The following is a 22,980-nucleotide window of genomic DNA, read 5'->3' as shown; positions in this document are numbered from 1 at the left end:
TGGCTTCCTCTCTGCATTTCCCAATGACTGTATAAAAATATGGACGTAGTTACCGTGACGTCACCCGTTGGTTTCTGAAGAGCGGTTTTGAAGCTCAAAGCGAGCCGCTCCGGCCGTCGCCATCTTGGCAGTACGTGATGCTGCCTAACTCCCAGCCAATCATGTTTATTTCTGCTGTAAAGTTGGGCATTTTAACATGGGGGTCTTTGGGGATTTACTCGCTTTTGGAGCCTCAAGTGGCCATTCAAGGAACTGCAGTTTTTGGCACTTCTGCATTGGCTTCATTTTACAGCCCCGGAGGTTGCTGCTTGGCATTTCCTCTCCACCACCGTTGTCAAGGCCCCGTCTATGACTCCCTACATGCTTTGTTACGATGCCATAGCGCTTCATCCCTGTAATATGGTTTTATTGATGGGTCAAAGTCTTTTTTTTAATCAAATAAATCTTCTGCATTCTTGATCACTTGTGGTGTCTTTGCTGATTTAACAATAATCCCAACATATAGATTTAAACTGAGAATCAAATAAACTAAATAAATAAACTACGGGTAGGTAGGTACTGGTATTCTATTTCTATTATAAGTTCATGTCTATTAGAGGCCACATTCTGTAATTTCACAATGGTTAAAATGCCGTCCAGGGCAATGAAACTACAGAGGAGCACAGTAAATATTTTATTTTCCAGTAAATTTTATTTCCTGCTGTAATGTTAATCCTGTTCGAATGGGTCTTTTGTCTTCTTTGGCCTGAATACTGTCAAATTTAAGAATAGTGATGCTAGGAAATACCAGAGTCTTACCATGAAAATTTACCACGTGTAATTTATGTCTGATTTTATAATATAAACTCCTCCTCAGGTTGTTTTTATAATACCATGAACATGTCATGGATCCTGATGTCCTTCAATCAGCTGTTTAATAATATTTTCAGTTTTCTTAAATGTAAGTGTATGGGGGGAAAAAAGTTGACATGCACAATATCCTCAAGTTTCAGTCAATTTCTTACATTTTATTACTGTTGCACCATTTATACAAGTACATATAATTTTGAATGCATCAATTTTCATATCATCTTTTTGTTTGTTTTTAAATGAATGTGTGGTGTGGAGATAGAAGAGTGGTGAGACATGGGATGAAAATATCAACTGTAGTTGCCATGGATGCAGACTTGAGAATTTTTTTTATTTTTATTTTTTTCCACTTGACCAAAAAGACAGGACTACAGGTTCACCCAACCACGGACATGCAATTTACTGAGTCAAGAGAGGAAGAAAAAAAAACAAAAACAAAAAAAACAAAAACAAAAAAACCCCGAAACAAGTGACACACAACGCTCCTGAAGTGTTTGTTTCTGCTACGGTTTGACAAGTGCTGCGAGGAAAAAAACGTTGTGTGTCAGTTGGATTAAAAAGAAAAAAGTTGGCGAATGGATGGCTGAGATGAGTAAATATATACATATAATCCTACATATATGCAAAAGGTGGGAAGTACATTTACTCGAGTACTCTCAAGTACAATTTTGAGGTGCTGGTACTTCACTTGACTGGTTCAATATTTTGTAAACTACATCTCCAAAAGGAAAATATATAGTGGTTACTTTATACACTCAGATTTTATATTCATCATGACGTACCTATGTCTTGTCTTTCAATCTTTCTTTCTTTACTTTCTTTTCTTCTTTCCTTCATTTCTTCTGATCTAAAAGCATGGAAACCCCCCAAACTGGAAATACAAAGTGTTTTTTATTCACTATTAGTACTTTCACTTCAGATACTTTGTAGTTTTTACCTCTAGTTTCTTTCTTTCTTTCCTTCTTTCTTTCTTAAAGTTTTATCTTGGATACTTAAAGTTCTTATTACTGCTACTTACTGCATCTTTACTTCAGTAAAAATGTGAATACTTATGATTAAAAGTATTTTTCCACAGTAATATTGCTACTTTTACTCGAGTAAAGGATGTAAGTATTTGTCTTCCACCGCTGCATATATGCACATACATGTAATATATATATTTCTGAAACGTAAAAGGTAAATGCATGATGGGTGAAAATGACCAAATCAGAGGCTCCCTTTCATGTGCAAGGCTTTTCCATCCCGTAATGATAGCATGGCGTAGTGTTGCCATAGAAACGTGGGCCGAAGTTGATCGAGTAGACTGCTGATGGCTGATTATCTGATCATTCATTAAAATCCGCCCTCCTGCCCTGCGGCTGCTCTCAGCTGCCTAGATGGGACCAGACTGCTGATAAGTGAGAGACCTGGGCCAAACAGCAAAAACACCTGGAAATGATCTCTTCTGGGGTGTTTTTACACCTTCTTAGACACCAAATTGTTGAGGTTTGCTCCACGGGACAGATTGCTTTACTGAAGCTCCTGCTTTAAATCACTTTAAACCTTCGTTTAACCTGGTTGGAGAGTGTTTAAATGAAATTATTAACCTTTACCAACATTAATCTGTTATTGAGTCACATTTCCTCCGAGTATTAAGTTTATCTTTTGTTGACAAAATCATTATGGCTGCACACAAATTTACCAAAACAAAGCTAATTTCAAGGTGAGGAAAAAACCAAACTGGCAGACGAAAATCTGTTTTAGAGAAAGAGGTTAAAGCAGTTTGTTTTCAACTATTTATGCGCATTTAATGCTTTAACTGATCCAGAAACAGGAAAAGTTCTTCTCAGTTTGGGGGTTTCTTTTAGATAAATGTATCCCCAATTATATCCCCAATATTTTGTGATTTTTTCCTTTCTCAACTCTTAATCAATATGTTTGCTACTTGAGTAGATTTTGCTGCTGATCCTTGACTTAAGTCAAATGTTTTTCTTTTCCTAAGTTAAGAGTTTGAGTTCTTTTTCCAGCTACATGAGCCAGAAACTGAAGACTATCACCGGAAAGTGCTTGAGCACCAGTTTAGTCTGTTTTCTTTTGAGAGACACGACTGAAGCGTCACTATCTGAACTCTCCTGACGACGCAGTAAACATCACCAACTTGGTATAATCGTACTTGGTATATCATAATAAGCAAACAATCTCTAGGATGTGGTCGTAATGCCTATTTAACCCAGGTCGGCAGTAGATATGTCATTTAAAAACAAAACAAAACAAAACAAAACAAAAGTATAATCTGTAAAATCTTATCAGATTCAGATGGAGGATCAGAGATTTCCATCAGACTTGTTAAGAACACTGCAGAGATTTTTTTTCAGTGAGGCGTTGCAGATTTTATAAGTGTATTAAAAATGTTAAAAAACCTCTTAGTTCACTTACAATATACCTAAGGGTTTCAGTACAAAATCTAGAAGTTTATCTGAAAAATTCCTATGACTTTTTTATGCGTCTAAGAATGTATTTTGTTCTGCCAGCCTTTTTCAACCTCAGAAATGTCTTAGAAAGCCTGAACATTCTCAGTCCCTGCAATGAATTTAATCTCCCTTTTTAAAAAGGTTCTTCACAGTTTGGGCCATTTTGGGAAAAAAAAAAAAGTGGTGTTTAACCCCAAGAAGAAAAAAGGGGTGGCAAAACAACCCAACAATACCAAAAAAGCTAAGGGGAGAGAATGGAATAAAAAAAAAAAAAAAAAAGGACACAACCACAATTCAACGGCACTGAAAAACTGGAGGTACCAGACCAAAGCCGAGAACACGACACTCTGAAGAGGAGGATGAGTGGACAGAGGAGAGCTGAAGAGTGGACAGATTCAATAGACGTCCAGCTGGAAAAGTGATTTCTTAAATCCCCTCTCGCCCTCCTCCTCCTCCCCTCAGACCTATTTCCCTAAATTTAGTTTTCTGACATCCACAGAGCGGAGGGTGCAGGTGAATGTATGAACGCGGGCCGACAGAAGTCCAAACGCGGGCCTTCTGTGGGCCGAGATGGGAGTCAGGTTAAACTTCTTGACCGTATGAGGGAGAGGGATGATGGATGTGGAATGGCGAGGCGTATGGCCGACACAGACTCGTATCAAAGTTCAAATACTACAGCAGAAAAAAATAGAATAAAACATAACAATAATAATAGCAATAATCATCTGCAGCTGTGGGAAACTTCTCCAGGTGGTTGCTCCAGTCCTCCTTATTCAATAAATCATCATCATCATTACAATTATTATTATTATTGTTATTATCATAATATGGGTGGGCTAGTTAATTTTCATTTTCATTTTTTTAATCTTCATCGTCGTTGAGTTAGGTACTTTATTTTTTCATTTCCGAAAAGAAGCTGTCCATTAATCTTGAACTGCTACGGTTTGATCCTTGCTTGGTGCCTCTGTGGCGTTCGCCTCCTTGGCTGGAGGTTCGGCGGCTGGTGTTGAACTAGGGGCTGCGGCGGCCTCCTTCGCCGGTGCGGGAGCTGCCGCTGCCGCCTCTGTGGGCTTGGGGTCAGGGGAGGCAGCGGGGGCCGCCTCGGCTTTGGCTGCTGGTGCCGCGGGGGCCTCAGTCTTTTTGGCGTCGGCCTCATCTTTGCTCTCGGCCGCCGCAGCCTTGGCCTCCGGCTCCTTGGCGGCGGGGGCTGACTCTTTGACCGTGGCGGGGGCAGCTGGTTTCTCCTCAGCCTTGGCGGGCTCTGCGCTCTTGGGCGCCTCTGTTTTCGGGTCAGCGTTGGCGGCAGGTTTCTCAGGCTCCTTTGCTGGAGGAGCTGCATTCTTCTCCTCCTCTTTGGGCGCCGCAGCGTCTGCTGCCGGCGCCTCCTTGGCTGCCGTGTCGTTCGCTACCTCTTTAGCATCAGCGGCAGCCGGGGCCTCGTCTTTGTTGTCTTTCGGTGCTTCGCTCTCCTCAGGAGAGGCCCCCTCCGCTTTGGCATCCTTGTCTTTGGCCTTGTCATCGTTTACATTGTATCCCTTCTTCTTTTTGCTGAGCTTGCCTCCCATTTTGGATCTCTGGCCTCTGAAACAGAAGAAAGAAAAAAATAAATTAATATTGGTATTATAGAAACATTACAGTATTAATTAATTCATTAAGAAACAAGTGCTCACAATGTGAAAAAGTAGCACATCCCAGAAAAAAAAAACATCCAAATTTGAGCAGGAACCACAAATGATTGAGTGAAATAGAGCGAAATGTTTCTAGTACACTGCTGTTCTTCAGAAGATGATGTCTGATGAAGAAAAGTGTCTCTTTGTGGTGCAAGTCAATCAATTTATTGCATCAGGAGCTTTTATGTTTGAGCTAGAAAGTGTAAAATCTAACATGTCTGAATGAGATTTCAAAAGGAAGATCAATAGTAGAACAAAAAAACATTAAGAGCCTAAATACTGCACATAGAAATAACATGCAACAACATGTCATGTATTTACACAAAAATTCACACACAATCCTTTCATATTTTAGATGTAATCACTCAACCTAATGTTAGTCCACAATGCAAGGATCAAAAAGAGACTTATAAAGTATATTTCATCAGCCTGGACTACAGAGACTCTCTCATCTTGTTTCTCACCTCTCAGATCAAGAGGTGTTACTGAGACAACACTCCTACCAAATAGCCTTTTAAGTTCCTCAAAGGGCCGCTGAAGCTGGTTAATGAATTCAACACCTTCGACAGATGGCACTAACACATTTGAATACTTTTCACATGGTACTCGTGCAGAGAATTAGATAAAACGCCACTCTTCATGCTCAAAAATTCATTCAACACCTTTGCCGATGACAGACACAAAATTGTAGGTTTGTTTTTCTCTCAAGAGGAATATTAAAATGTGGACACCGACATCCATTTTTGACCATTCATGGGCCCTCTGTACCGTTGGGTGTTTTTGTTTTCCTTCCATCACCCCCCCAGTCTCCTCTGTGCTGAGCTTAGTATATCTGTGTGGGGAGTGATAAGGTCAGAGCACCGAGTATTATTTCTGTACATACTCTGCATTTACTTAAAAGGTTCTTTTCACCTGAATTAAATGCAATTTTCTCACTCACTGCATGGGGTATTAGTGATGGAGATAGTTTTGTCAAACCCCAAATATAGTGCAAGAAAACTGAGTTTTATGTTGTCAACTGAAAAACCCGGGTGAATAAAACTAAAACTGTCCACACTGCTAGATACCTCTACAGATTAGTGAGAAAATAGTTAGGTTTTTTTTTAATATAATTTGGGTGAAACTTCCCTTTATTAATCAAGTCATTCCATGTGACTTGGCTGACTAAAGTTTAGTTTAAAAAAAGTGCAAAAACATGGCAAAGCTACTACGAGTCTCCAAATGGCTGCAGATAGCGTGAAGCATGTAAAACAGTGTATCGTCAGCAAAGAAACATTTTCTTTTCATACTGAATGGGGACCAAGAATCTGTAGAGCTCTGTATTCATAACCATTTTAAAAAATCTGTTTTTTGTTTATTGGTCTCGATCTGGGGAAGTTCATTAGTGGTGGGAATGTGATCCAACCTCCATCTGACGGACTATAAGGAGTACTCTGCAAAAATTTGAGCCACAGCTCCCGTAGTTGCCCCCAACAGTTGCTAGCAGCTAGCTGGAGAACGAATCGAGGTCCGACTAACAACCAAGTACGTTGTCTTCTTCATATCTGATGTTTAGGTTTAGGAACAAGTTTACCAACTCATCCGCTGATTCAGATCAGAGAAAACAGACTAAAAGGTCTGAAAACGCCCTAAGATAGCATTTTATGACATGTTATTAGGGACTATAGGTTGACCGTCATTGAGCAGGTACTGTAGATTAGGCTGTGTGTAGGCAGGCTGAACACAAACACACACACCTGCAGATTCCTGGCTCACTCCTCCAGTAGAAGCTTTTTTTTCATGGATATCACCATCTGTCTGCTCGATGGGGGAGAGGACTTCAATTCCACAACAAATCAGGCTTATTAGGAGCAAAGACTCAAGAACTCCTTGAATTTGTTGTTTAAAATATTAAGTCTGAATGTCGGTGGTTAGAAATGCCAAAAAGAAGAAGAAGCTTGGCAGTCTAATCTGTTCGTTAGGGAAAGCCAGAAAAAAAGTGCTTATGTTTCTGCCGTCTGAGTTTGTCAAATAGCTGCATTTATTAGAGGAAAAAAATAACTTAAAAATCAATAATCTGTTTTCCAACTTTGACAGTATTTTGGCAAGAAAATACTACTTATTTATCTACTTATTTACTGTCCTAGTTTGACAGTATTCCTTTTATAGAAAATGTTTTTTTTTTTTTCTATACTTGAATACTTGTACTTCATTGGATTTGAGGATATCTAAAGTCCTAGAGGTAATAAGCAGTTTAAAAAATTTCCGCAAAACAAAATCAATGTTGTTTTGAGCAGTTTTTACTTGATTATCATACTCCATGGATACTATAGTAGAGACGTTTTGAGTTTTTCCAAATTTAAAAATTACTTTTAAGCTGAAAAATAGAATGTAAATGGAATTAAATCTCAGTCTCAAAAAAAAACCAAACAAACATATTTTCTCACTTGGTAAAATTGCTGTTGAATTCTCTGAATGAAATGTGTCTTTCATTAGAAGAAAATCCTACGAACTTAGATCTTGCTGTCAAAAGTTTTCTTTAGAGATACTTTCCACCAAAGAAAAATGAAATCTGATGACAGTGGGTTTTTGTGGATTTTTTAGTTGAACAGGGAGACCGTTTCGGGAAAGACGAATTGTTGTTTGATTATTTTAAATGTAATTCTCAAATGCTGTTAAAACCACAAACAAAACCGTTGTGAACACCTCTGCTGTTCTAAAAAGAAAACTATTGACAAAATTGTTTTTCATTTTGGGGGAATTGGTCCTTTAAGTGGCTGAAAAGGGTGTGAAAATCTCGTAAAACCATGTAGTAGTTTTGATTTACTACGTTTCAACACCTTGAGATCCTTCCTTAATCATGTAGTTGATACCAACATTATCTATTTGCTCTGTTACCTGGAAAGTGAAATCTGTCAAAACACCTCTGACGTGACCTTTTCCTCCCAAACAAACCAGACCTCTGAGATATTCTGTTGGCTACTCACAGATTCGCCCTGTGAATGGGACAGAGCCGGCGGTGAATCCACTCAAAATGCTAATCACTTCGTCGCCACTGACTGAATTACTCCACTATTCATGCAAAACTTCCCTGAATGTCCAAAGGTCAGTATCTGCCAGGGCCGCCGTTCCTGCCGCAGCTTTATACGGGCGACAATGGAGGTCTCTCTGCAACATCACATCATTTGACTCCCGGCTTGTGCTGCCAGTACAATGACTCACAATCATTTGGCCAGACAATGGCTCCTTTTCAACCAAAGGCACGCTTTCTCGCTGCTGGGCGTGTGGTTTTCATGTTTGAAGAGCTGGGGCAGGGCCGAGACAACCTGGAGAAAATGCTCTGGGTCTCACAAAAGACTAATTTAACCTGCAGACTGCAGTAATGGAAGCACACAAGGAAGTCTGATCTGCCAGCTGTGAACTTACAGCATTATTTCATGTGGATGATGGTAACATTGCCAAGTTTAGCTAACACTCTTACCCAAAGTGTATTGAAATGAGGAGAAAAGGGTCTCAAACATGTCTATAAATGAGTCCAACAGCAGCATAATATTACATTGCTTTACACATACTTGAAAAGGATCAGGAATAAGTGAAACCTACAGACAATACAACTACAGGTCAGTGAGAAAATGTCTGGCAACACTCAACAAACTCTCTTAAAATTAAGTGTTCTGGGTTGTTGAAGGGCTACCTGTCATTTGCTAAAATGGGCCGACATAAGAGCATCCACATGTGCACTGTAGTTTCTTTTGGAAGAAAATGGAAGAAAATGTCAACTGTTAATGTAATAAACAAAAGAAAAGTGGATGAAATGATTATGTTGAAAAGAAGTCATTAATTCAAATTTGAGGCAATTTAAGAGACTCTGCTCATCAGAATAAAGATCGACGAGTATTACTCAAATTCCTACAGTATTTTAATGTTTGTTTGTTTTAACGTTTTCCTGACGAGCGCCCCCTTGTGGTTTTGTGAATAATGACTCTTGTTTCTCAGAGGAAAATACAGAAGTATTGTAGTGTTACAACACTGCAAAAATACGTTGGTGTGGATGGTTGGATGTGCAAAAATGTCCATTTTTTTTCACGTTGCATCTCCTTCCAGCAGTTGATGTTGGTTTCTTTTAACCACTTTTTTCTAACCTTTAAGTATTGTTGTTGCCTAAACTTCCCTGAACCCCAGCCATAGAGGTGGCAGATGAAAAACACCGACAAACAACCTTATTTTATGATTTGTGTATGAGGACTTGTTGCAGTTTAATGGGTTTGAAGATCAGATGACGTAGAATTTAAACTATTGAGACTCCTTTAAGGATCTGCACTCACCTGGTTTTTAAATGCATCTTTCTAAAAGGTCCATTCATCTTTCCTTAGTGCACACACACACACACACAAGCACAAGATTAACACCACCTGCACTTCTTTTTCCTGTTTTTTCCACTGTGTTCAGCAGTTGCCTCCTCAACCAACCGACTCTCCAATCCTTCAACCCCGTAAGCTGCTGACTTAACAAAACACATGATTGATCACTCAACAACAGCGCCCAGTGAAGAAGTATTTATACAACGTTATTAATCGACTATCAAATTCTTGTCTGGCGGGTCGGACTGTGGCAAAGCGATTTAAGATGAGCAAAATTCCCTGAAGGAACAGACGGCTGATTCTTTCAGCATTTTTCTCAAACTCGCACTGTCTCTGGCGAGTCATCTGTCACGCCCACAAGCCTCCACCGCCGGTGCTGTTGTTGCTGCTGCTGCTGCTGCTGCTCGGCTCTCTTTTCCTCGTCTATCTACCTCCCACTTCTTTCTCCCAGCAGTAATCCCCCCATCATCAGTCCAGCTTCACCTCCTCTCCATGTCTTCTCTCTCGTCTGCTTCACCTGCAGTGTTTTCTATCCTGAGTGTGTAATTTCAGTCCACTGAATTGCTTCACCTTCCTCCTCTGCAGCCAGTGTCTCGCTTCATATTTTCTTTGGCACATCTAAATTAGACTTTCCCTCCTGGGATTATTTTTCCCTCTCTGTTTCAGTCTGTGGATACACCTTTACTCTGTTTTTTTGTCTCAGCTGAATCCTCTTCTTTCTTAACAATTGCACAAAGTTAAAGCCCCTACGTGTGTAGAATTTTTATGTAATTAAAGCTGCACTAATCAAGGCTCAAATGACTACATATATCTGAGACAGATAACTTGCAGTGACAAACCCTCCTTCCCAGTTCCTCTCTTAGATACGTGTTAATAAGTGTTTTAGCGTCTTTCAGCTTGTTGTTTTGGTTTTATTGCTCTCATTAAACTTGTTTCCAGCAGCAGCAATCAGCTGTTTTAGCAAAAAAAAGAGAAAAAAACCTTAGAAAAACTCACTGTGTGCTACCAGTTCAGTTCAGTAAGTGGCTAAAACCAAATATTGTTTTCCAGAAATTGGTGGAGACCAAACCAGAGGCAAAAGGACTTGAAATGAAAATTTGACTTACATTCATCAGGTGGACACAAATATGATGTCAAATGAATGCTAATGTTGCTCACTGTGTGCTGAATGTGTAATTAAGCAATTATTTGCAAGCATGTTAGCCACAGCAACTTAATAAGGTTGCTTTAAAATATCATTTCAATCTGTCTCAACCTACAGAGTCCCTCGAATATTTTTACCCGATAGTGACAAAAGCTTGCAGTATGTTACGGCTATAGATGAACTACGGTTCTTAAATCCTGAAAGGTGCAGCATGTTGAGGCTCTAAATACTGATGCTAGCTAGATCTCAGACAGTTCTTACATATTCTAATCACTTTGCTGCTGCAATCGGGGAAAAAAACATTGCGGCGTAGTTGGGGAATAGAGACTAAATTAACTAAAAACACAAGTTAATTTATTCAAATTTGTGAATTTATTAAACAAATTCTACAAAGCTCAACTTCTAACCTCAAGCCAGCCAGTAGCCGTGTAGTGATCATCATCCCAATCAGCATGTATGCATAAATCCACACGCCACCCACCCGAACAAATTATGCACCCCATCACACATTACCAATACTCCTCAGTGGGATGTATGTAACATATTACAATGAAGTAGGCTGGTTTTAAATGAATAAACATTTATTTAAAATAAAAGTTCTTCTTTTTTGTAGTTTTTTTTATAGTGTGTATGGGGAAAACGGAGCTTTGCAGAAACGTTGTCATATTGGTGATAAAACAGATGGTGGCAGTAGTGCAGTAGACAGTCAACGGATGACTCGGCCTTCCCGATCCGTGGATCAACTGCGGTGCGTGCATCACTACCACACAGCTAGCCTAGAGAGTTTTAATCAATCAATGATTGGATGCTGCTTAAAGGGGACATATTATATATTTTGTGATTTTCTGTCATTTATATACTGTCAATGTTCCAAAACTTGAATTGAGGAAGGTAAAAATGCTCTCTGTAAGTCAAAAGCCAGGGCTTCAACCAGCTCTGAATGCTTTATTTACCTCTACTTCCTCCTCCTGATGACCTCAGTTTTTTTTTTTTAAACCATAAATCATGCAAAGATATTCCAGTAGAGCCCAAGAAGATAAATATAGGCCTGGAAATGTGCATGTTATGTCTTTAAAGCAATGCTCTCTGGGACTTGTAGATGACTTTTCTCTTTAAGTTACACTTTTGCCGGAAAATCATATTTTTTAATGTAGGTGTTAATTGTTTGCTTTGATGACAAAGGTGTCATTTCCAATCCAATTATAATACTGTACGTTTATTATTTTTTAAAGCTCAGACGGTGAACTTCATTTTCCTCACATTCAATTGTGTTGTCAGGATTGGAGAAGCATGTGTAAAATAGCCCTAATAAAATCTCTAGTTTGTCCAGATATCGTATTACTTTCTCTCTGTATTTAATCTCTGCTTTCCCTCAGCACATTTGTTTGCAGGTCAGATTTTAATCCCTCTCTCCTGTCCCTCTGGTCAGGCAGATGGAGGCCTCCAGGAGGTCCCGAGGTCGCAGTAAATCCCCGGCCCCTTGAGCAGCGGTGAGCCAGGCCTGACAGTTTCTGTGTTCCTGCCATCCAAGATGACACGTTAAAGGTTAAAGCTGTCACTGTCTGACTCCCCGTCCTGCTCGGACACGCTCGCTACGCCTCCGTGTCCGATGGAAAATCTACTTGACAGCAGAAAGCAGGAGGAGCTGCAGGAACGCTAATGACAGTTTGGTTTCGGGAGCGAGGAACCGCATCAGGAAGCTTATTTTAGATCTTGTCATGAAAAGCTATTTTTCCCTCCAACATTTGCATAACATAACATAAAGCACTTGCTGAGGCTCTTATGTTGTCTCCTGGGACTTGAAGTGGAGAAAAAAAAAACCCAGATCTTCATGTTACCTGGTATCTCATATTCACAATTCACAGACAGAAGCAAACTCACTTATTAGACTTATTATAAACCTATTGTCGGATCTTGTTTTGTATTTTGTATTTCTACTAACTTTTACAGTTTTTATGTACATTTATATAATCATCTTCATCTCCCCAAGCTGTCAAGGAAAGAGAATCAATTGATTTTCTTTTGCTCGGTTTCTTCTCTAAGGTTTCTTCTGTTTTGTTTTCTCATGTACTCAGGTTTAGTGTTGAGATTGGCTCCCATTTTGACACGGGAGTAAAAAAGGAAATATCATACGAGCCAACTGAAGCACATAAGCACCCATACAGGCCACGAAGAAGAAATTATGCTTAATAATTAATTGATTAGCTGACAATTTATTGTTTAAGTCATTTTTTTAAGCAAAAATGCCAAAAATTCACTGGTAGCAGCTTCTCAAATGTCTTCCATCATAGCAAACTTTCTCCATTGTTTCTATATCAACAAGAGTGTTTCCGACACTTTTGAAAGACACTTTTGGAGGTTTAGTTTCTGGCAAGACCTTATTTATGTATATATTCACTGTGGTTCAGGAGCTGAAGCCATTTTCATTTAGTGTCATTTTAGGAATCGTTTGCTCCATTAGAGGAGTGCAGTGAAAGAGGTTAAAGATGATAATTATCAGACCTGTTGATAATGAAAATAATAGTTGGTTTCAGTCTCACAGGACTCCTATGATGGAATAATACAACCTTGTGTGCTGCAGTCAAACACACTTATATTCTGATCTGATTAAATCCATCCATCCAACAACTTAACTGTCTTACTTGTGACATCATGGCTACCTTAAGATGGTAGCAGACAGAACTTTTACTATAAAGGCCTGATCAAACTACTTTTTTTCCTTTTAAATCATTTTTGATAACCTGCTATGGAAATTAGTTTTTCAGTGATTTTATTATACTGTTACAAACTTAACTAGTTTGGATGCAATCATGGCCCAGTATGCAACTTAAAGTCATGAAATGTGCAAACTTGAAACCTCCAGTGTGCATAATACACTGAGAATAGACCTTACAGTGAAGTAACAGACATCTTTTGGCCAACAGTTAAGCTTTTTAAATGAACAATATCTACATATTGATAGGTTTTATCATCTGATTTCCTCCTCTGTTCCCTAAATACTACGGCCGCTAGAGGTCGCTGTCACTTAAACATGAATTAATGTCTTTTTCAGACACTTGCATAAATAACTGATCCTGACAGTCTCCTTTGTAGAGGCACAATTGTAACAAACCTGGCAACTCCAGTGTGATGACGAGACTTCAAGAAGCTGCACACAGTCAGTGACTGTGTCGACTGTTGTTCTACAAGACGTTCCAGCACGAAACTCTAGTAATATATAACCTTAAACCACATGTATGTGTATATATATATATATATATGACCAGGAAAACAGTGAGTGTGCTCCCAACATGAATGTAACAGCATAATTCATAACACAGGCCTGAGCACTTCCTCTCGCTGCTATCCAGCTGGCTGATTTAAGGCGAGTCTGTTTCACCAAACTGCAGCAGGCGAGTGCAGGGAGCTGAGCGGACAGGCTGGGAAACTGGAGCAGAAAATCTGGTCCAATCACACACACACACACACACACACACATATACACACATACACACAAATTAAAAAAAAACCCTTCACACCGGCACTGAGTTTGAAGGGAAAAGAGAGGAGCAGAGGATGCTGGGAACTGGGAGTCTGATTTGAGGTATTCAAGTATCTGAAATGACAGATTGGACTCCATGACGAAGGTTTTAGGAGGCGAGATTCTCACATTGTGCTGGTATGATTTTCCCACAGCAGTGTGCTATTTTAAAATCACAGCGCACCGAAAGCTTGGCAAGCCTTACGACATCAGAGCCAAAGATGATGCAAAAGTATTTTCTCCTACCATTCCCACCACATATTCCACACTTTTCATTCCAGCCTGATATGTGGAGCTGCTCCTGAAATTCAGGATACAGTAGCATCAGTGCAGCTCAGTAGGTGGTCCCCCGTGTCAAAGCTAGCAGCAGGACCGGCGGCTATTTCTGTCCAACAGTAAACAGATTTCGAATCGGCAGCGGCTTCCAGCTGCGCGGAGCTAATTCCATCTATGAGTAACTCGGGATTAACAGGAGAATCAATGTGTGAAGGTGCTACATGTCGTGATTTGTGTCTCAAATTAAGACTACGTTTCCCATGAATCCTCGTTCTTCTGTTGCAAAATACAATGCCACCTTTCCATCTGGTCTTTGTTAAAAGCCAGAAGGAGGATACAAGCGGATGTCATCCCATCTGCATCTGGAGCAGGTGAGTTAAGAAGTTAAAAATAAAGTTTAAAAAAAAAAATAGAATCGTGATGGATTTTACTTGCAAAAGTAAGTAATCTAACAGGTTTCCCACCACATTTGACTTACAGGTCAAATTTAACAGGATAGAAGCTGAAAGTCATCTTACAAAAACAGCTCGTTTGGTGTCACACCGTCAGGCTTTCTGAAATGTTTAAGACCATGGAAACTGCTATTGTCACTTGAGAATTCAGGTGAACAGTTTGTTCCTCCGGAAATTTGTAATCTTGCAATTGGGGAATGTGATGCAAATTCAACCTGTTCTGACTGACAGTCCTCGTATCTATAATACAAAACAGGTCATTTGTTAAAGTCTTCTGAAGCAAACCATCACTATACAAACGCTAGCATTGTCTGATCATCTCTGTTGGTTAAGTTTAGATATCTAAAACTACTTTGTTAATGTTAGTGAAAAATCATGGTTATGGTTAAAAGTAACATAAGTTAGGTTATTTAGTCTTGCAATATAGTCCAATGCAATATTTGTGATATTACCAAAAACAATACTGACGTCTACATTGTTAGCATGCTAACATGCTGATGTTTAGGATGTATTGCTAGAGAGGACATAACATGCTTTTTCTGTCATTTTTAAACTGTTATGATGTTGGATGTGACATGAACGTATGTTGAAATGTTTTCTGCAAGTCAAAAGTCGGAGCTTCAACCTGCTCTGAACGCTCCGTTTGCAAAGTTACCTCTACTTCCTCCTCGTGATGATGTCAGATCGTACATCATGCAAAGATATTCCAGTAGAGCCCCAGAATATAAATATAGATCTGGAAATGTGCATATGAATATGTCCTCTTTAACCATGTCACATTCTTAGTTTAACGTGTTAGCATGCTAATGTTTGCTAATTAGCACTGAATACAAAGAACAGCTGAGGCGGTTAGGAATGTCATACAGTTTTTAAAGGTGTTTGGTTGTAAAGCAAGTGAACAAATTGAAATTTTGACCCAATGATGGCGCTAGATGAAAAGTCATAGGATCACGTTGATCAATTTGGTGGATGAAACATTGAGCTACTAGTGTGGCTAAAATGGACTACAGTTGAGCTTTGGATCATTATCTGACTTTTATTGTATTTATTGTGCTTGTTTTTAAGGTTAATAACTTCAGCACATATAGTTTTACGAACTAGCATGTTAAATTTTTGGCAATCACTATCAAATTGTTGTACCTTTTAAGTGTGTATTCATTTTGTAAAGCATAACTTTAGTTTTGAACAGTGGATCTAGTAGCTTGTTTTGGATTTTATTTCAAACAAAGTCATCACTTTGTTCTGCAGAGCAGTCTAATTACCCTGAGTACACACAGACTGCCCACTGCTTATATTGGCCTCAGGCTGAACACACACACACACACACACACACACAACCATGTGCATTAAAATAAATGCTAAACACACATACTGAGGCATAAATAAACACACATGCATGTACACACACACACACAGATTCATTGGTGTTTAGAGGATCAATTCTCAAATTGACAGAAGCTTGAAGAAAACTCCTCGGCTAGAAATGGTTATTGATCATCGCGTTGCGGCCACAGAGAGCCGCTGTGTATTCAGCTGCTGCTTACGAGTCAGAGGACGCACTCAGCAGAGATGAAAGCCAGCGAGGCGCTTTGGAGACGCTTTTTAACTGAGACGTTTATTACTGAATGCAAAATCTCTCTGAACGCTTTGTTGGCTGCAGAGAAAAACCAACGGCAGACAAAAACAAAACAGAGAAGTGAAAGGGATTACGTCCATCTCTGTGGATTCAGTGGCATTTCACAAAATCCTCTCCTCCTCCTCAGACACTCACATGACCTCCATGTGTGCAAAACTGGTAGAAGTTTGTCCGGATGGAAAGTAACAGCTCACTTTCAAAATATTTCTCCCTGATTTCAAACCTTATCACCTTATTTGTTATATTTTATTATTTATTTATTCATATTTATGTGTATTTTCTATTTTATTTATCGTTTGTTTGCTTGTTTGTCTAGTATGTCCTGGAGTTTACCCTCAACCACTGACTGGGGAGGGGGAGGATGGTGTGTTTGCTGTTTTAAGGAAAAAATAAAACAAAAGTTCAAATACTTAAGATGTGTAGTTTATTTTAGACGTCCCGATGCCGTCTGCTCAAAAGCCTAAAATTAGCTTTATGTTTACATTTTTGTAAACAAGAATTGTGTCTCAAATCACATACTTCTGTCAGTACACTGTGTACACTATGTACTTACTGGTGCAGTGCGCACATTTTTACAGGGTAGTGTTGTCTCAAATCAAACACAGCCGTTGTGCACTTACCGGAAATGACGATTGCAAATTAGCATTAGCTAGCGTTAGCATTCACGTTATAGTTCGCGCTGCCAAATCATTACAGACTGCTAAATTAACCCAAAAAACATACTGATGGCTTATATCCGATAACAGTATAGTGGTGGCAATGTTCACTGTAGTTACAACGTACTTGGCCGCCATTTCTAGTTTAAAAAGTGGTCCCTCCCCTTCTGCTACGTAGCCAAGATGGCGACCATTGAAGGCGAGAAGTGTCCATAGTTCTGCACTCAACTTTTTGACCGTTTTGAGTGCACCATCCGGGTTCTCACAGTGCACTGCGTTTCCCATACTTCTCAGTGTGAACGCACTTATGCACTCAAAATGTTAAGTGTAAGTACAGAAGTGGAGCGATTTGAGACACAGCAAAGGACCTCTAGTGGCCGTGTGAATTATGACTGTTGCGTGTCAGAAACAAAAGGTATAAGTAGCGTGAATTCACAAAATGTGTGACTTCAATAAAGGGGACCGCTGTTCATTTCCTGTTGCCCACGATCGCATCTTAAAACTAAACATAGATGTCGACCTGCTGATGAAGGCGTTTCGTTGTCTAGTTTGGAGGAATTACTGCAGCGTTCTTTCCAGCTTTGAATACTAATGATGCTATTTTGCATTATCTTATATATCTGGGCACTGACATCAACTATTTATCTGAGCTCAAACATTTAAAAAAAACACATTAAACGTGGTGATTCAGGAATGTCTATATAATAAAGAGCCTACAAGCCGCAAAATATAGCCTGTGTTCACTTAATGTGTCATTTAATTTGTCAGATGTCCAGCCATGACATAATGAGTTCCAGGAGAGAGAAGAAGAAACAGTGGGTTGAGAACCAGCATTGAAAATAAATCCTGGGAGCTTGTCTCACTAATTAACAAAGTTAGTTTTCAGTTTTTGATGTTTCTGACATCTTGTCTCGATTTATTCTAGAAACTATTCTTACTACTGAAGTCATAAAAGAAATATTCGTCTCTCTGCTCACCACAGCCTGTAATACTTTTGTCATTCCATCTTGATGTATTGTGAAACGGAGCGAAGCCTCTGGCCTTGTTTCTCGCTGCAAAATGTTGAAAAGATTTTGCTGTTGTCTGACACATCCAGGTCATCCTCTCAGGCTGTGTTAAATGATAGAACAGGTGCCATCAAACTTCAGCAAAAATACCCACAATTCACTGCATTACAGGGCATTTGCCAATCAACAGCAGCTGATGTAACTGAGGTTGTGTAAGCGGATCATTTATGGGAAGTTTTCACCTCAAGTTGAATGATTTTAACAAAAAGAAGCACATAGTTATTAATAAAAACAATCTCGGAACCCATCGACTATCATCTGATGATGATTTAGCCGCTGGAGGCAACGGCCAATATTTGGGGGATATATGGGCCAAGACTTCCTCTTCCACATGATACAGAAACATCGATACTTGTAGGTGTTTTAGGTGTTTTCATCCAATGTGTTTTGCCTCTTTCACTTCTGAAACAGACTGTTTATGGAAAAGGAGAAACAGAAGAACTAAAATCTTGTCCCTTGCCTACAGATTCTACATTCATATGCAGATATCCATTTATAGAGATTATTAATACAAAAGGTTTTCAGAGGAGGGATTTGGTGTCCCATGGTGGTCTAAATGATGTATAAGAGGCTTTTTTGCTTTAAAAATGATAAATTCATCAAAAAGGTCTTTCTATTCTTTTGCGTATGGATACAAAGTATCTCCCAAAAAACATCCAAATGGAATAAATTACTAATTTTATTAAATGTATTTCTTTCAGATAAATTATGTCTGCTTTACTGCTTCACATTGCAGATTTTCTTGGATTTTAGATTGAAGATTAGTTACGTCTTAATGGATTTTTAAACCACAAGTGTAAAAGTAAATCTAATTCTATTTAAAAAATATATATATGTCATGAATTGAAAGTTTGAAATCATCACAAAAAGTTTTATTTAGAAGGCCTTTAGAAAGACAAAATTTGACTTAAAGGTGCAGTGTGTAGGATTTAATGTCATCTAACAGAACAGACTTGGCAGAAATATGTTTTAATTGGTTTATAATCACCTGAAAATAAGAATTGTAGTGTTTTTGTTACCTTAGAATGAGCCCTTTGTAGCTACAGGGAGCAGGTTCTCTTCCATGGAGGCTGCCATGTTGCACCGCCATGTTTCTACAGTAGCCCAGAACGGACAAACCAAACACCGGCTCTAGAGAGAAGGCCTTTCATGTTTTTTGTGAGTTTTGTGGCCGTATTCAGTTGGTTGCAATCTGCAACCTCATCAGTAGATGCAACTAAATTCTACACACTGGACCTTTAATATGAGATAGTTTCTTATAATTTACTGAACTTGACTTTGAGAATTTTCATTCCTAAAATTTTCATATTGGCAAACAGTGGTGTCTTTTTGATATTCTACCACTGGAGGGCAGTATAGTCAATATTTGAGACTCTACATACAAATGAATAATTATAGTATTTTTCTCTTTTCTACAGTAGTTTTTTACAGTAGTAAAAAAGAGAGAAAAGTGTTGAAGTTGATTTAAAGCCATTTCCAAAAAGTAAGCTGTGTTTGATCAATAAATAAATAAATTGGATGCATTATAATTTTAATAAAATATACCTGTAGTTTGTATATTTGAAAAATATAAATCACAAATGTTTCATGTTGAAACTATTAAAAATCATTTTACATTTTTAATTTAGCCCAGCATTGCACTAGAACTTTTTTAAAAAAAAGGTATACCCATAATTTGATGTATAAATCATAAATGTTTCATGTCATAAAAAACATTTTTAAATGTTTAACAGTTTATTTTACAGCATCAAAAACTGAGAGTAGATTCTTCAGTTTTTTCTATAAAAAAAAGGTATGTCTTTTGTTTGCATGTTTGTAAAATATAAATCACAAATGTGCTGACCACTTTCCAAATCATGCTACATTTTTTAGATTTCTTAATGTGTTGCCCTGGCAACCTACAATAGACAGAAAGGGACCCAGTGAAAAGGTTGAATTTGGCAGCAACTTAAAAAAAAGGTGTTTCATGTTCAGCAGCCAACTACAAAGCTCCCGCATGACAGCTGCACTTGAACGCACCATCATACCTGGCCACTGCACTTTGGTTACTTGTAAAGACAGTATAGATCCCATCAACACTGTGAATAATGTGACTGATTGGACTTGTCAGTTCACCGCCTCGGCTCTGTTTTCTCAGACAGATAAGAGGCCAGGGACGGACGAAGGCAGCCGCACGCCAACGAACCCCAAGGCCTGTTTGATATTTACAACATCCCAAACCTGCTGCCACTGCTGAAAACATCAACGCAGACCAGACAGTCATGTCTGACCAGTCAGCCTCAGAGAAGCTCTGTCTGTCTGGTTTGTTTTCTTGGCTACGGTCAGGACTTTGAGGATTTCTAATTTAACACACATCCTTCACACACATAACTCACTGACAAATGCCAACATGGCCACACCTAGACAGTCATCAGGTGCTCAGGTGGATCAGCCCTCATAATGGCCGAACTGGGAGCTCCGTGACCCACAGGGACCGAGCTTTCGTGTGTATCCCTGTAAGCGACTGTGTGAAGGGTCATGATCCAACTCGCCCAGTAAGTCCTCTGAGGGGTGACGCAAATTTAATGAAGTCTAATAGCTGTCGCAGCCTGTTGGTGGAGTTTAATCTGATGGAGCTAACGATGAGCTGAACTGTGCGCTTTACAGTTAAACATTTTCCAACATGACCAATCAACATGCTACATTCAAACTCAAAGTCTAGTGACTAGTGTTACAACCGGGGTCTTGTTTTTGTAGTCTGGGGTTTTAAAAATCATCTCTGATAAACACCAAAAATGTATAAATTGATCCCTTCTGTCTGCCAGACTTCAGCCATATCCAACATTTTATTTATTAAACATTAGCACAGAAGTATCAAGTCTGACAGATGCTTTAAACTCAGTAAGAGTCACCAGTTCTGTTTTTAATTTCAAGTCTTTCTGCAGAATATTTCTCAACAAAAAGTTCCCTCTCAAACAGTCAGTGTTAACTTCTTCTCGGGACTTTGGCGTTTCTTTTGATTCTCAGATAATTTTAGAAAACAGCTGTGGCACCCTGACATTTTAACTCCTCTGATGTTTAATTCATGACAGTGAAAAAGTACAAAGAACCTGGATGGAGCAAATGAATGGGTCTCCATTTTGAATGTGCAGCAGCGTCACACTTCAGTATGATATTTATGGGTCTGTAAATTACGTTTATGGTAACTTTACTCTGTTCACAAGACTCAAAGAGCTGTAAAATGTCATGTTCATCCATATAATACTTCAATCCACAATATGACCATGTTTAGGAGAAGCATTGTTACGTAATGCACATTGATTTGACTTTTGGGCTTCTTTCAAAACAACAGAACATGTAAAATGACACCTTAATGATTTAACAGTTAGGAGAGCTGTGAGGGCTTTCAGAAATGATGAACGTCTTCAATACGTCTTCAGAAATTTGCAGGGTGACATATTGACTTTTGTGTTCTTTGTGAATCGCGTGAATACCACAAAATCGACCCGCCATTGAACTTTAAACACTCAACACATTCCTGCTGGATGTGGCAGTTACAGGCAGGCCGCAGCTTTGAAGCAGCTCATATAGATCCACGCTTTGTCTGAAAAATATGTACCGGGTTCAAACTTTGGTCTCCAAAGCTTTGTGATTTCAAGTCAAGAGTTCAGGTGTGTGTTTTTGCTCCAGCTCCTCACACCTGATCCAGATAATGCTGATTGCAAAGAGTATGGACAGATCATCAAGAGCAGAGCTGGCATGAAGGTAGTGCTAGATTTTTATCCTCACAGCACAAAATGAAGCATTTTCATTACTATCCTTCCTCCTCTTCATAACAGCCCAGCAGTGTTAGCTAACTAGCATTAATCCGTTGTAGAAATAATCCGCAATCCTTCTTTCATGCAGAAAAACATTACAGTGTTCTAAAAAGATGCTCCAGCACTCAAAAGTTTTTGGTCCCAAAGCCAAAGGTGATGTTTTCAAATGCTACTTTTGTCCGACCAACAGTCCAAAACTGAAAGATATTACGTTTACTATTGTAAATGACTGAGAAATTAGCATTTGAGAAGCTGGACACAGTAAATTTTTGTGCATTTTTGCTTAAAAATGACTTAAGACTAATTACCAAAATTGTTGCTGTATGTGTCTGTATTTAACATCTGTAGGAACAAGAGCTATAGAGCTAGCTGTTCAGTGCTAAGGTACAAGACGCTATTGAATGCAATGTATCTTTTATATATTTCTGTCTCAGTGGTACCTTCATGTTTCTATCAGTCCATACTGCCTCGCGAGCAGTCTGCAGATACATGCACATTTAATTTGAAAGCACTCAACTCTTAATCTTTGATTTACAAGGCCAAGCGGACTAGCGCTGTTAGCTAACGCTGCAGTAACAGAAACCTATAACGACGTAGATTACTGCACAACAACAAGACAGACTTAAATAATTCAAAACATCTCTAAATTAAGTGTGCAAGAGAAGTACAGAACATGACCTTCCATGACTCGTAAAACTGAAATGACTAGATGGGGAATTGAAAAAGTTTATTAAGAACAAAAGAATGTAAGCAGAAATCTGAGCTGTGACTGCAGGTCAAGCTTTCTGAGCGCACAGGGACAGATTTAAAAAAAAAAAAACATAGATAAGCATAAAACAACTTCTGATCCTGACTTTGTGTGCGTTTTCTTAAATATCTGCTCACAGATCTTCATCGTCCTGAGCGCCTGAGAACATGACGGTAGCAATTTCTGGCATAGCTCAACAAGACATTTTTAGGGGCTTTTAGGGTCATATCGACTTCACAGTTTAACACATTTAGACAAATTTAAAAAAAACTGGGAAATGCCATAACTCCAAATCCAATCAATCAATCCCATTAAATCCATGCAAATCCACTGGGATAAAAAGGGACAAAATTGACAAAAACTAAAGATGGAAAT

General features: G+C 38.9%; 1 protein-coding gene and 1 long non-coding RNA gene across 2 annotated transcripts in view; one reads left to right on the top strand and one right to left on the bottom strand.

The window, feature by feature from the left end:
- Positions 1–981: 981 nt before the first annotated feature.
- basp1 (brain abundant, membrane attached signal protein 1) overlaps positions 982–22,980 on the bottom strand; it is a 64,028-nt gene continuing 42,029 nt past the window's right edge. Inside the window, exon 2 of the mRNA XM_044368580.1 lies at positions 982–4,880. Coding sequence (XP_044224515.1) covers positions 4,223–4,864 — 642 coding nt within the window. The 5' untranslated portion in view covers positions 4,865–4,880 and the 3' untranslated portion in view covers positions 982–4,222. The remainder of the gene's footprint in view (positions 4,881–22,980) is intronic.
- On the top strand, positions 11,062–12,357 carry LOC122994047. Its single transcript, XR_006406512.1, has 2 exons — positions 11,062–11,201; positions 11,887–12,357. It is a non-coding gene; the product is annotated as an uncharacterized LOC122994047 (long non-coding RNA).

This window comes from Thunnus albacares, chromosome 12, assembly GCF_914725855.1.
Source record: "Thunnus albacares chromosome 12, fThuAlb1.1, whole genome shotgun sequence".
In the NCBI taxonomy this organism is placed as follows: Eukaryota; Metazoa; Chordata; class Actinopteri; order Scombriformes; family Scombridae; genus Thunnus; species Thunnus albacares.
This window is presented reverse-complemented; position numbering and strand designations above follow the sequence as displayed.